Raw genomic sequence first — 14,499 nt, 5'->3', positions numbered from 1 at the left:
TAGATAAAGGGAGCTATCAAAAGTTCCAGCGGAATGAGCTAACGAGCAGCTATTTGCTACAATTCAGCCTTTTCTGGCTATACAACTTCAACAAAATGGCGCCATGAAGAAATATTATGAATTATCGTCGGTGGAGACAGTGAGGTAGAAATTATATTTGAGGGAGCAAGTGACTTTTGTTAAGAAGATTTCGTTGATATGTACGTAACTAGTTAATATGCTTTAGGTAACATAAAACCCCTATACGAGTTCATCGTTTTTCATCATCATTGCTAAAATCTGAATGTGAGAACTGTTCTAAATTAATAGTTGACTATTGAATAAAACTGGGATGGTCAGCGATCGTCAGCGGAGGCCTACGTTCAGCAGTAGACGGCAATTGGTCAATTTGCATCTTGAGATCTCAGTTCAATCCTACAGACAAATTAAAAATCCTAAAAATATCTACTTTATAGTTTTTTTATTATATTGTTAATCTCAGCGTGCGAAATTAAAAGAGATACATGTCCTACTTTTTACTGGGAAACTAAACACTCACCCTCCCAACAAAAGGCAATCCAGGCTTATACCGCCTTCTCATACTATCAGCGAATCTCAGCTCCACATAATGCTGTTCAGCGGCCGGTGCTGCTGGTGCCGTGTTCCCGACACCATTGCCAACGGTGATGTCGACCCTGGCTGAACCGCCTCCGCAGCGGGCTTCGATGCGCCAAGTACCGGAGCGGGCACCAGTTGCTAAGATTGCGCTGAGTTTGCGTACACCTGTTGGAGGAAATTGGTATTAGTGTTTTATTAAATTTAGTAGTAACAAATGAAGACTAATGAACAAAGGTTTTTGCTGCTGACAAGAGTTCAGGTTGGTTGTAAGCTTAGCCAAAATTACTGGGGCCTGAAAACAAATATCAGGGAGGAGGCTTTATAAACCTCTTGTAAAATACTATCTTTTTACGTAATAAAAGTGAATTGATCTCATTTTGTACGAGAAATGGATTCAAAATAAGGGAACCCATGAGAAATAATATTCCAAACGCGTAAAAAATACTGCCTAGCGTATTGGTATGTCGGTAGTACAATATTGACGAAACAAGCCTACGTTGCCTATCAGTCAAACTTGAGTGACATTCGATCACCAACCACTCTGCAAGATAAAAATAAAATAAAAATACGAATATAATCGATAACCTAGATATAAGGACTTGTTAAAAAAACGGTTCGCTGATAAAATAGTGTAGTATTTTGAACTCTATTTTTAACTGCGCAAGGACTATAGGAAAAAAAAAATCCCTAAATAGCTTCAAGATTCAAAAGGTTGACATACATGACTAAGCAACGTCCTTTGTAGTCTTTCAAAAATTCAGTCCTATTTTTATATCACTTATTTATACTTTGAATATGACTTTGTCTATTTTTATATCTGGTTATTTTTCAGTGACAGCAAAAAGTTAGTACCAAACAAATATACACACCCCGTTAGATTAATAAAAGCTTACAAAAATTTAGTCTCAGTCTCATTCACCAAGAACAGTACTTTTACGCAGAACAAAAGTCGATAGTAGACGCCAAACAAAAACAGCAGTGTCCTCTAAAACGGAACGTGTGTCCACTACGAAAGTTTTTGTCATGTGTTATGACATGTGACTTTTAAGAGGGTCAGCGAATGTAATTAATCAAACTATATCTCGAGTGGGACCCGACTCACGCTTGACAAGGTTATGCCTTAACTTCTCTTGACATTGCTGTTTAATAGGTTTTTGGATAACAAACTTATGATGGAAAAAGTGACTTGGAAGAAATAGTCGATATGAAATACGAAAAAGATAAAAAAAAAATATCTTTTCATAAAATTGAGTTGGGTAAAGATCTTTAGAGTGAAACTAAATTCAGTGCTTCGTTAGTTATAAGCCCTAAGCAATGAGCATGATGACCTGATTTCGATACTCGGGTCGAACAAACTGTTTGAGCAATTTGAAGTGAGTGATCAGTTGTTTGCAATCATCGGCTCCCTCTTGCGAAGGATTAACACGTGATTGCCAAAGAGATGATGTACAATGTAAATGTATAATTCGGCTTGGGCTTACGTAAGGCTAAAATATCCTTATGTTTTGTTCTTAATCACAAAAACTTTTGAACCGCACCAGCTCTACAGTCTGAACTCCCACAATGCTAGAATTAGCAATTAAATTAATATTACTCACATGTAAACTAAGTTCAGGACGGTTTACCCTTCTAAACTTTATAATTTATTAATGCAATTTCGGGACGTGTTCTACAAAAGTGATTTGTCACACTGCCAAAATACCTCGGTGCCTACAGACGCTTTGTGTTATCCCATTAAGGTAGGGATGGAGCACTGAATGCGTTTCAGGTAAAGCCAAACCTGATCCTTTTTGTTGGTAAAAGATTTTCCATGTCTTACCAAACCCCATGTTCTTATGATAAATCGTTGCCGTTGAAAACATCGACGTTTTTAAATCGTTGTAAAAATATTACCTGAATACATTTAAGAAGGGTGCCATCACTTGGGGCATTTAGTTTGGAAAGGACAAAGTGATAAATGATATCAGGTTTTAGACTGATGTAACTTTAGTTGATGCTTGGAATCAGTTGAGCAACAGAAAATATAACGAGTGAAAAGTAAATAAAGACGCGGTCAATGTAAATGGACAATGTGAGTCATAAAATAAGTAACCCTTTTACTCATTTATCAAATAATGATACTCTAACACAATACACACATTATCTGAGCGAGATGAAATCACTCATTTGAAATTGATGTGGTAGATTATGATTGTCATTAGTAAATGATAATGAATGGAACCAAACTCATTTGATAAATGGTATTGAAAATGAAATTGAATTTGTATTATGCTGAAAAATCTTCGGCCATAAATTCAAACTTGAAGAGTTTGGAATTAAATGTCAACGTTGAATTGATTTAACCGTTTAACTGGGTAATGCGCAGAATATTAATATTTATTTGCAAAACAACTTTGAAATATTAAAGCCCGGTTGTTTACAATACGAAAATATCATCATCATCGATCTTTTAGTGAAGGGTTTTAGTATTTATAATATAATATTTACTAGTCTTTATCATAAATAGGAAAACCAATACATGTCAGACATTGTTGAATTTAGCCCTAAAACTTTTCTAATATCAAAGTTAAATTTTAATTTACATCAAAACATTCATCTCAATAATATGTCAGTTATAAGTCAATCACGTTTCTAAGGGAAACGTAATTTATCAACATTTGACGGGGGTTGGCATAGGATATGACATGGAAAGGCTTTCACTACTGTACCGTCATGCTTGTTGAGTCCAACCGCTGAGCCTAATCGGGTTTGTTAATATTCAAGAATTTGCTTATAAGATTTGAGATGACTTATAGAATGATGTAATAATATTAGTCAACAGTGAAAAGCTTGCTGATGATCTAAAACAAACTCCAGTTTAAAACAAACATAAAATGTATTTTTCATAGAAAACTTTTTGATATTCTAACATCACATTTGTATTTTCAACACAAGCTTTATTACAGCAACGAGAAAGAAAAACGTAATTTAGACGTTTGTTATAAACACGAAAAACAAAACGGAGAACTGGTTGCCATTCGCAGCGTTTCTCATAACTTCCAACCAGTCGAAAAGCAGAAACAATAACAAAAGTTACTTCACAATTAGAGAGAGATTGTTCTAGAGAACCACCAACGAAAGTTGGTCCCCCGATCTTGGACTTATGTACATTTCACCAGATAACACTGGACCAGAAAAATATACACATTGTGGAGACCAAGTTATTTTGGTCCACAAATATGATTGTCCTGCAATTCGTATTGCTGCATGTGAAAATTTTATTGATGGAGATGCAAATGACTGAGTAGAATTAATTTAGCTTTTTCATTTCACTCAGACATTTGCTTATATGGACGATATGTTCATTGTTTGGGTACCGTTGGGTATTCGACAAAACTTTCATATTTGTGCTCAAATTGTGGAGTGAATTCTGCTGCATTGAAATTGCTTGTGTGTTTTAAAATAGTCATTGTGTATTTTTTTCTGGTAAGCTTGTGTAACAAATGTTTTTGTGTTCTTACATTTTCCTTTACTACTTATATTATATCCGTTTTCCCTAATTAATGTACGTAGGCGTTGTTATGAAGAATTTTGTTTGTATAAGTAAGAATATCTCATTATTATTTTCTGCAGTAAAGTGGTTTATTTTAGTTTTATTTTTATAAATAGACAATGGTATAGTCCTGACGTTCTTAAATTACCCCTGTTCTGTTTTCGATTCAATCTTAAGTATTATATTCTTATACGAATTGTGAGAGTTAATTGTACTTGTGACTTCTACGTTATATTAATGAAACTTATAACTTCATCAATATCGTAACTAACTAGTTTTAACTAGGTATATTACCGTGGAGCTGGAACTATTTCACGAGAAATGATTAAACGAACTTAGCTAGCTCATTTGCGGCCCGCCAAAGTTAATGAACATCTACTTTAATTAAGTTTAAAATTTGATAAGAATTCTCCAAGTTGTGTTATCTGTAGGTCAAAGAAATAAGTTTCAGTAATTTCATTTGACACTGTGTAATTTATTATATACTAATTTACGCTTATAGAAAGATATTCCCTCTTATATTGTCGATGTTTACGCTAAATGTTGAAATCTCATAATAACACAATTATGAACGAGGAGACAAATAATTAATTGTTACCAAAATATATTTAATATGTAATTTTTATTTCAGTCAATTAACCAATAAACCTCAATAGGGATTTTAAATCATTATGAAATTGGCATACAATTGTTAATTAAAACATTTTAAGTAATTAACAGTCGTATTACAGCAATTATATTAAATATGGTTTTTAACAGTTACTACATATTTATGATAGTTAATATATTTTGATTTTCAATAATTCACATGCTTCATACGTCGAAATCATGTTATTGGTCTACTCGCATCAAGATGTTGACATTAACAACGCCAAATTCCGACCCATGCTTATCACTGTCACTTTAATAAAATCTAAAATCTTTTTACAAAAAAAAAATACATCTCAAAGAACAGAAGCTAAGATTATTTACCCAACATTAAACATTAAAGCATTTTGTCCAAGGAAATTGAATCTGTCCAACGGAGTCTCCAACCTAAGGTGACTACATGAGAACGCTTTTAACGGACCAGATCATCTCGTCGAGGATTATTTACGTAATACCCCAAGAGATTTGCCATGGAGATCCCATGGTAATGTCCTGTCCATTTTTCATAAGGTCATCTAGTTTTGTGGCTCGTTGTTTGCCTTTTATGTGTATTTTAAATGAGTAGGTGGGATGTTAAAAAGTTTTTGTCACTGTTGTTGGTGCAAACGGGAGACATGATACGACACTATTACTTAATAGAGTTATAAAAAAAATGCTTTCAGGCTCTTTTTGAAGTATATCCACTTTTATTAGCACAATTATTCAGGACAGGTCTTAAAGATAAGAAATACAAACGGGCTTCAATTTCTTGACAGCCAATGTTGGACGCTAATCCAAAAGTGTAAAGTTCATTATTGCATGCTTTAAAATTTCTTAGTGCCGTTTCTTTAGAGTTAGTCTTACCTTCATCCATAGATAGCTGTTCCCATATAGCAACCTTGGTGCCTGCTGGGTCACTGAGTGCCACGTAAGCCAATTCTCCTCGAACGAGCCGCAAGTCATGGTCCAAGGCGAGGATCCAGAAGGTAACTGTAACAAAGAGATTATTTATATGTACTTTATCACCGGCCTTTATATTGTAGGACGAAACCTTGCTGCTAAAGATATCTTCTCAGATTATAAAGTTGAGGATTTTATGTATGTTGGTGATAACCAAAAAGCTTAGACAATAATCATGATTATTCTCATGCCCTTAGCCCATTTTTTTTGGGATCGGTAAATGTCTTCTTCCAAAAATTTCCTATCTGATGTCATCGCACAAGTAACATATCGACAGGCCTAGAAGACATGAGATTCGACAAAGTCATTCAGGTAAGTATTGCATTAGTACTCGTATAGTATAGACACGTAAGGTACCTACAACTTTTCGCTGATCAGCAGGTAAAGCCAGTAGGTATTACCAATGCAAATCATTGGTTACCTACTGGCTTTACCAATATCTTACACTTTTTAAACAGTTGAAGTGTTTTTACAACTAAACGAATAAAATCGGGTTAATTACGGCAGTGATCGTTAAGTGGGTATTGAAGAGAGTGATGTTTAGTTCATCAAGAATTACGAGAATAATCTTTTAGTTTCTCCGAAAATTCGTGTTGCCCAAAGCCTACAAAATACCAACAACGAAAAGTATTAACAAGTTATTTTACATTTCACGTTAAAGTAGTTAATTAACTTTGCAAGGTATTTTATTAATTAATAACTTTACCTGCCCGAATTTCAAGCAGAAATTTTCATCGAAAAATCAATATAATAATTTTTTGATTGGAAATATTTAATGGATGAAACAATGTAAAAGGTTTTTTGGGATATTGTTTCAGTTAAAATTATTTCATTAGTGAAAACGATTTTCAGATAATAATGACATGCTTTTATGTATGGATTCCTACGGATAATGTTCTTTTGAACAACGAGCTGACATCCATTTCTGAATTTACATTTGTGTCATTTTTTTGAAATTACATTCATGTCACGTTAATGCACAATGAGTTTTGTATGTCCGTTCATTCTTCATACGCCTCCCCTTATTTTAAAATCCATGATACTACCTCAATTTCCAACGCAACATTTTACTATTCTTTGCTGCCAGGAAATCCTGGTTTCCAACGAAGTTTTCACTAGCCTTTAAACCAAAGCGATGGAAGGCTGTCAGAGTGAAGTGAGTGCCTGCTATTGGTTAAATCTCTCTATCCAGTTGCTTCGGAAATCTAGTGTATCACGGTACTTGAGTTCGGTTTTTGAGCATTGACTATTAGGTAGTTGAACATTACATTGGCAAGTTTGATTATTCTGTAGTCGAAATTGAGGAGCACTGATTCCCAAATATTCGAGTAGAGGTACACATATTTGTACCTAAACCTATATATTTGTACAGGGAAGTTAGACCACTATTGATTCAGAGAACCTCCAATTTAGACATTGAACGGTACTACATCAGCAAAACACAAACCAAACCATTACATAATGTTGTTCGATATTACGCTGCAAATTCTCAGAAATCTCAGGCCAATGCCTATAAATACACATTTCCCCTAATTACGACCCCAAAGTGCGCAGCAATAAAATACCTAAGAAATTCATTAAGTATTTCGCTGCAAAAGTTTTAATTAATGTTGCGATAGAAAAACCGTTGATTACAGAAACAATAACGGCTAACATGAATTTGGGTTTCGCTTCATAAACATCTTAGGCGAGCTTAGGGTCACAGGAACATAAACTACGCTCGTAAAAGTAACACAAAGTTGAACAAAAATTAATGGGAAATATTGCAGTAAGTGACCCAGGTTCAAAAAATTAGTAATTTTATTCTTATTTCTTCATGAACAAAACAATTAATTTTATTGACATTTTCTGTCATCTGTCACCTCGTGGTTTTACCCATATCTTGGGAGAACCACTTCCCGCAACTGAGTTAGTAGCCTATGTCCTTTCTCAAGTTTTTGAATGTTGCTTTACCTTTGCGGGACAGCCAATCAGACAAAGTTACTTTTGCTTTTTGCATTTTCATAATACTAGTACAGATAAACGTATCGCCTATGTAATTTTGGAAGCTAAGTGCACTTTCTGTTCAGGTCTTACTCCCATTTTAGAAAGTGTCTTAACAATTACAAAACAGAAATGTCGCACAATAAAATGAACTAAGTACGTTCGACACTGCTGCGACAGCCATTTTGTTTTATCCACGTAAACTTTTACGATAAGACATTAATGAAGTAAATAGCTCTTCGTTACATCTGTGCTATATTAGGAAACGTCAAACATTTTCTTTGTTGAGGAGCACAGCGGGTATATTTATTTATATTTATGTTTCTGATTGGTATGTCACTATGTATGGCAAAAGATGATATAGTATACACAGATTTTCTTAAATCAATATAGATTTGGAAAATAAAGTATTACCTAACAGTTACTAACAGTTTCCCAATTAATTATTTCAAGTAGGAGAACCAACTGGGAACTCGCGTGAACTAAAGTTGGAACCCAAGTTTGTCCACGTTGACATACGAAATTCCGTATCAATGTTTTGCATGGCTGAATGAGCAGTTGGTTTGTGCCAGAAAACAGTCTTGTCTAAACCTGCTGACGTCGTTTTGGGAACAAGTTGAGACCCATTCCGGGCTTTTAGTGGAGAAAGTGCGAATTGCGGTGTGGGAGTTTAGAGAATTAAGGTCATAAATTGTGTGTTGTGTTCTGTTTGTACATTGTTGGACAATGTTTTTATATGTCTTTTGGGGGTTAAAAAGTAAGGATTGCTGTGGCTTATCTATCTCAAAACATGCTCGAAAGTGTGTACCTATACGATGAATTAAGTATATAAAGCGGTAAAATAAATGATCTTAAAGAGCGATCATTTCAAACCCGTAATATCTGTCTCCAAAATAAGGGATCTTAGTACTTAAAAATGGCAAGCTTTGCTTTTACTTTACAAGTACATGACTTTTATCCGTTTTTTTTCAACCCGGACATACAAAACTCATACGCTTAGCTCAACAGTAAGTTATTTTGCACAGCTAGTTCCAAAGTTGTACAATAAAGAGAAAGTTTGCGATTCGACTAAGTTTCGTACGCGAAATTCAAAATGGATGTTTTCGCAAGATGGAACTTTCATCTGGAACGTTCGATAGATGCTTTGCATGTATGTAAGTGTTACTAAAGCGTGATTTTACATATTGATACTGAGAAGTTCGTTTGTAAGTTGGTTAAAGATGATTCACACATGATACGTGTACGGTAGACCGCACATCAGTGGTAACTGTCATGCACCTTAACTCAATAGTAATAAGTGCGATTTTCCTTTAAAATTGTAACCACTGACCTGTAGTTGACTGTACTACTGCGGATCTTCGCGTGAATTGAAGATATTTCACAGATGTTAGAAAAAAAGCTATCTTCATCGTCAATCGCTGTGGAGGGTGGTGGCAGAGCCATGTGAAACTCTTATGTTTTCATAATTTTCGGTTTAAAATTGGAGAAATAGGATGATACTATCAAATGCCACGTGGCGTGGGTGTTTGTCAAGTTGCATTACATAATAAATTTTATTATGGTTAGGTACCCGGAAAAGTCAAGCAACCATCGAAGTCAATAATGTTTTACCAATAATAATACGAATTGATCCTATCTATAATAGTAATACAAAACAATTTCCTGCCTATTTATATTAGAGTGGTTGTCATAGAAACGAAACGAGGAAAATGATCTCGAAAACATTTATCGGTAATGAGACGATATGGCCATGTTGAAATATCTTCAGAAATAATGGGCTTCACTAATTATGAGATTTCTGACGATCTGTGTCAACGGTTACACGATTTTGGTATCAGCAAAATATTAAATGTGATAAATAAATAATTGTCTATTTTAGATGCTTTATTTTACTGAACAATTCTTCTGTCATATCAAGCAATATGAAAATGGTTTTCGAGAATCGTGACCGTCTAAATCATAAGTTGATGTAATAACAAACAACTAATTTTAAATTACACATTGAGTGACGGAGTAGGTACCTCTCTACAAAAATTACGAAAGCAAAACGTAAGAAGGAGATCTTAACCAGGTACTTCTGGCGTTTGAAATCATGGGATACAGTTAATTTTGACCCTAACTAGCGGCTCCAGGTATAAAAACTTTTTTTCCTCATGAATCACTCAATCCATTGGTGAACACCGCATGAAAATCTATGAAGTGAGTAGTTTTTTTGAGATTATCGCAACCACGCGAAGGAAAGTTTCATTACAATGATGTCTTATTAAATTATTTCCCCAAAACATTCATACCTAACAGATTCAATAGTTCAACAGCATCATTACCACCCAAAATCTGACTCAAAAAGTTAAATCACCGACCACCTTGTTAAACCAACAGTACCTACTACTTCGTACAACATTAACGTGTCAATTGTACGCAAACATAAATAGTGGGATTTACACTGAACGAGTTAACGCAGTCAGCTCGTGTGAACGTCAGGTGCTCCGAGTCAATAGTGCATCGACTTGTGGGTACTAGGGAGTAAGTTTTAGGTTTTAGAGTGAGGAAAGTATTGAGTAGGTAATATTCTTAAATAGGTATAGAGTTTTTGGGTATGTACTTAGTTCTAAATTTGTTTATGTACAGTTGAGTTTCTGGGTGAAAAATATAGCATTGCATTTTGATGACTTGCATCTTTGGCTGTGTTTACAATGTTTCTTCTTTAACAGTAAATCTGAAATTGCAGATTTTGTCAGCGTACGTTAGTTCTCCTTCGGCATACATTATCTTATGTTGCCTCAGTCAGAAAAGTATTGAAATGTTACCTACGCCCCGAATGATTTTCTAAACAAAACAAAATCAACCTAAGTCAATAAAAAGCTTACATTATTAGGTGCCTAAAAATTAGAATTTACCCGCTTTATAAAGTTTTAAGCGTTTATTGGTACAAGCTAAGCGTTAATGCCATTAAATTCCGCTCGAACGTCCGAGTTCCACAATTTTATGGGCTGTAAACTTTAAAATAAAACAAAAACTCATTTGCCCTGTCCGTTTTATGGAGGAAAAACCGGCCAAGTGCGAGTCGGAATCGCGCACGAAAGGTTCCGTATCATTATTTAGGAAATGAGCAAAAAAATCACGTTTGTTGTATGGGAGCCCCCAGAAATATTTATTGTATTCTAGTTTTCAGTTTCTAGTTTACATCATCTATGAAAATGTCAACTCTCTAACTATCACGGTTCATGAGATACAGCCTGGCGACAGACAGACGGACGGACGGACAGAGGAGCGAAAGCAATAGGGTCCCGTTTTACCCTTTGGGTACGGAACCCTAAGAATGTCCGAAGTATAACACGATGTACATTCGAAAAGGAACTTTCTGAAACGAGATTCGGGGAACAGGAATTTACGAGTTTCAACGAATTTTTACGATGAAATATTTAAATATGAATATGTAATGAATTTTTTTTGCGCTTGATTCGCTTAATGGACGCATAATAAAAGGTAGCCGTTAAGTTTATTTATTTTCGTTCCGAATTTAATTTTTGAACGTGACGATAATTTTTGCAATTTTATTCAAGTCGTCGGAATAATGATGAGGGTGTATTTTTTATGAAGAAGCTGCAAAAGTCTTTTATTACATTAGAGCGAATCCAAAATTTTATTTCAGTCAAAGAAAAAAAAAAGACACGAGAAGAGAAGAAAACTGTTCTTGGCAATTATCTAGTTCCTGAAATTAGCATGTGCAACCACCATTTTAAAACGTAGACTCTTCCCATTTATGATATTTTTTGTTTATTAATAACAAGAAAACATCCTGCGCCGTCTTCATTTTTTTGGATAGTTCAGGATAAGGAAGAATTTATTAGAAAGGTATGTTAGTAAAAAATATTCTAAAATACTCACTAGTTTCTCCCGGCCGGTAATGATGCCTCGCTGGCCTCACAATCACATCTCTCACTGGGCCAAGCAGACGGATGACACTGTGACTCTTAGCAGTACACTCGTCATTACCAACGCAGCCGACCGTGGTGTGTAGCGTGCAATGAGTGGCTGGCGATGATGGGATCTTGAGGGGGATGATGCCGTAACCTGGAACAAAAAAGTTTGGTGGTTAGTGATTGTGTCACAATGTTTGGCAGCTGTGTTCTTACGAAGGAGTGCTTAAGAGAGGTACATAATATATAGAGAGTTAGAATTCGAATTGCTTGAAATGTGAATGGCCTGGTTAGTCTTTATCCTCCTACAGTAAATAAGCGCAGTGCTGTTCAATGTCATGGATCTAGAATCTCAATTCGAATATTTATGTGAGTAATTTGAAGGCAAGTAAATGTTTTATAATAACATAATGACAACATTACTTATGCAACCTTCTGAACTTGAATAACAAAAACAAATTATACTGAAACGTTGTTAATCAGTACCATATTAATAATGACCTACAACATAAAACAAAAGCAACAAATATAAACAGTAAACAACGATAATAAACAACTCAGTCTCGACAGAAGACTTATCACTCCAAAACAGCATTCAAAACGTCAAAATAAAAACATAAATTAAACAGAACAAAAAGCATCATTTACGATAATCGTTGGCTGTAAGCATCATCCGTGTGAATGACGTAGACAGGGTCGAATTAAGTACATTGTAAGGGTAGCAACGTGCCAAGGGCCCGGGCTCTGGGGGACGAACAGAATCAAAGTGAGCTACCTCATTAGTCATTAGTGGATTCATTGGGGTGCTCAGAAACATCTAAGTTATGCTACTTGAATCATATTATAATCATTAATATCACAAAAAGTATATCTTGGCATGTTTTCTATATTTTTTTTACTCGCGCTTTTATTAAAACACGATAAAATTAGCGGGAGGCCTCGTGCTTGCCTAATCCGGCCCTGCGAAGACATTTATAAAAGTTTGCGCCACGATACAATGTGTATGACACAAGTGATCAACTTTTTGTCGAGTTGAATTCTGACGGTGTTATTTGTCACAGTCTTGTACAGTGTTGGTATTTTACTTGATTAATTTCTGTTGTGATGAGTACTTGTGTGGCTGATAATAATTTTCGAGATAACTCTCAGAGGATGAAATGGGGTAAGGGTTGATGAGCCTCTTTGAATAGTAGGTAGAATATAAAAATTAAAAGTTCAGGACAAAACCAAAATTATACAAAAAATTACGCCAAAATAGTATTGTAATGATTTTAGAAATATAATAGAATAACCATAGTCGGTACTAGAACCAAAACCAGATGGCGCTAGTAGTCTTGGTCACACTGTTAGTCAATATGAGTATTATTTAAGATTATATTGTTAATTAAATAATTAAATGCTGTATTTCATTTAAATAGTTGATTTTGTTACGAAGTACTAAATTAATGGAATTAATAATTTAAGAAGTTGTGAATTTGTTAAAGACGTCGTTACTGCATTCTGATTGGTTATTACTCACAATTTCCTGTTGGAGTGGGGATAATTATTTTAGCGCCACAGACACAGCTCGAGCGGTTGAGTTGGATTTTTACCTTCGTACAGTAAAGACGTCTTCTGAATATTGTTGTCAATATTGGATTAGAACGTGCTCAGTGTAAACAGGTGTAATAAGACCTAGTGTTGAGAATAAATGGTTGAAACTACATGTGCTAATGTTTGATTTATAATAGTATTTTTCAAAACATCATAAAACGAAACTCCGAAACTTACAAGGGAACTAGGGCGCACCTATATAATTTACGTATTTACCATTTACAGAATAAATAAATGAATAAACATTTTTGCTCTCCAAAACTAAAACGTAAAACAGTTGAACATCAAAAATCTTCAACACAACTCCAATACACTCGAATTCACGGCAAAGATTGTTCCCCGAGCTAGAACAGCTAAAAATACATTTCGTAGAATCTCAAAGCCGAGAAACCAGGCAATATCTGTCTTAAAACACAATAATAAATAGCACTTGCACTTCATTTAAGACCAGTTCGATTTATAAAAGCTTTTGGACCATCTCCAAATGGAAAGATGTCGAAGGAATTTCCAGTTTCTCCGCCTTCCGAACACTTAAATGAAGCAAGCACTATTAAAAGGTAAGAGTTATTATATCACGTAAGTACTAGAAGGAGAAATACTCTCGGTCCCCTTTGAAACGTTTTGAAAAGAGTTTTTCTACTTTCTTTTCAATTGGTTTTAGTTATGATTTTGTATTTTTTTTGCTCGGTAGCAGCTTGAAAGCGGTTTCTTTAGTTTCTGATGTTGCTTATTTGGTGTTGTTTTTTTCTGCGGTTATTGAAGAAATGGAAACAAGCTTCTTTTACGATAGCAGGAGACAAGTTTTAATATTCCTTTAGTTTTGAAGAATCTGCGTTAATAGTGAACTATTTTGTTGTACAGCCAATTCGAGCTCTAATAAATCGTTGACGTCTACCTATGCGGCATGTAGCGCTCAAATTTTATTTTTTCCTGTTTGTCATCCAGATTCGAGGCATTATGTTTTCATTAAAAGCGATCAGCTTTTGCATTAACCTATTTAATCTAGCACACAATTGGATCTCCCATAACATATGCGACAAGAACTTTGTCTATCAATACTAAAATATTTCTTAAAATTCTGCACACTTTACCTCACTTCGACTACTCCACAAAAATGCATAATGCATTACAACAATATCCAACGTTTATTACCACCGACACCACCCAGGTGGGTCATATTTAAAGTACTGCAGCGTCAGGGCAACTGTAAACCTGTACCATCGCGTTCACCAATCATCGTTAGTCCTGACAGTATTATGTGTCACTGTGCGAGAATAACTGAAAAGT

The 14,499-nt window shown here is 34.9% G+C and overlaps 1 protein-coding gene across 1 annotated transcript in view; it reads right to left on the bottom strand.

The window, feature by feature from the left end:
• Nucleotides 1-14,499, bottom strand: part of LOC110373319 (C3 and PZP-like alpha-2-macroglobulin domain-containing protein 8) — a 199,708-nt gene that overhangs the window by 66,736 nt on the left and 118,473 nt on the right. Inside the window, exons 4-6 of the mRNA XM_064037709.1 lie at nt 11,588-11,773; nt 5,621-5,746; nt 539-762 (exon numbers count right to left, since the gene is read on the bottom strand). Coding sequence (XP_063893779.1) covers nt 539-762; nt 5,621-5,746; nt 11,588-11,773 — 536 coding nt within the window. The remainder of the gene's footprint in view (nt 1-538; nt 763-5,620; nt 5,747-11,587; nt 11,774-14,499) is intronic.

The sequence above is a fragment of the Helicoverpa armigera genome, chromosome 14, assembly GCF_030705265.1.
Source record: "Helicoverpa armigera isolate CAAS_96S chromosome 14, ASM3070526v1, whole genome shotgun sequence".
NCBI lineage: Eukaryota > Metazoa > Arthropoda > Insecta > Lepidoptera > Noctuidae > Helicoverpa > Helicoverpa armigera.
The sequence above is the reverse complement of the archived record's forward strand: the minus strand, read 5'-3'. Positions and strand labels throughout refer to the sequence as shown.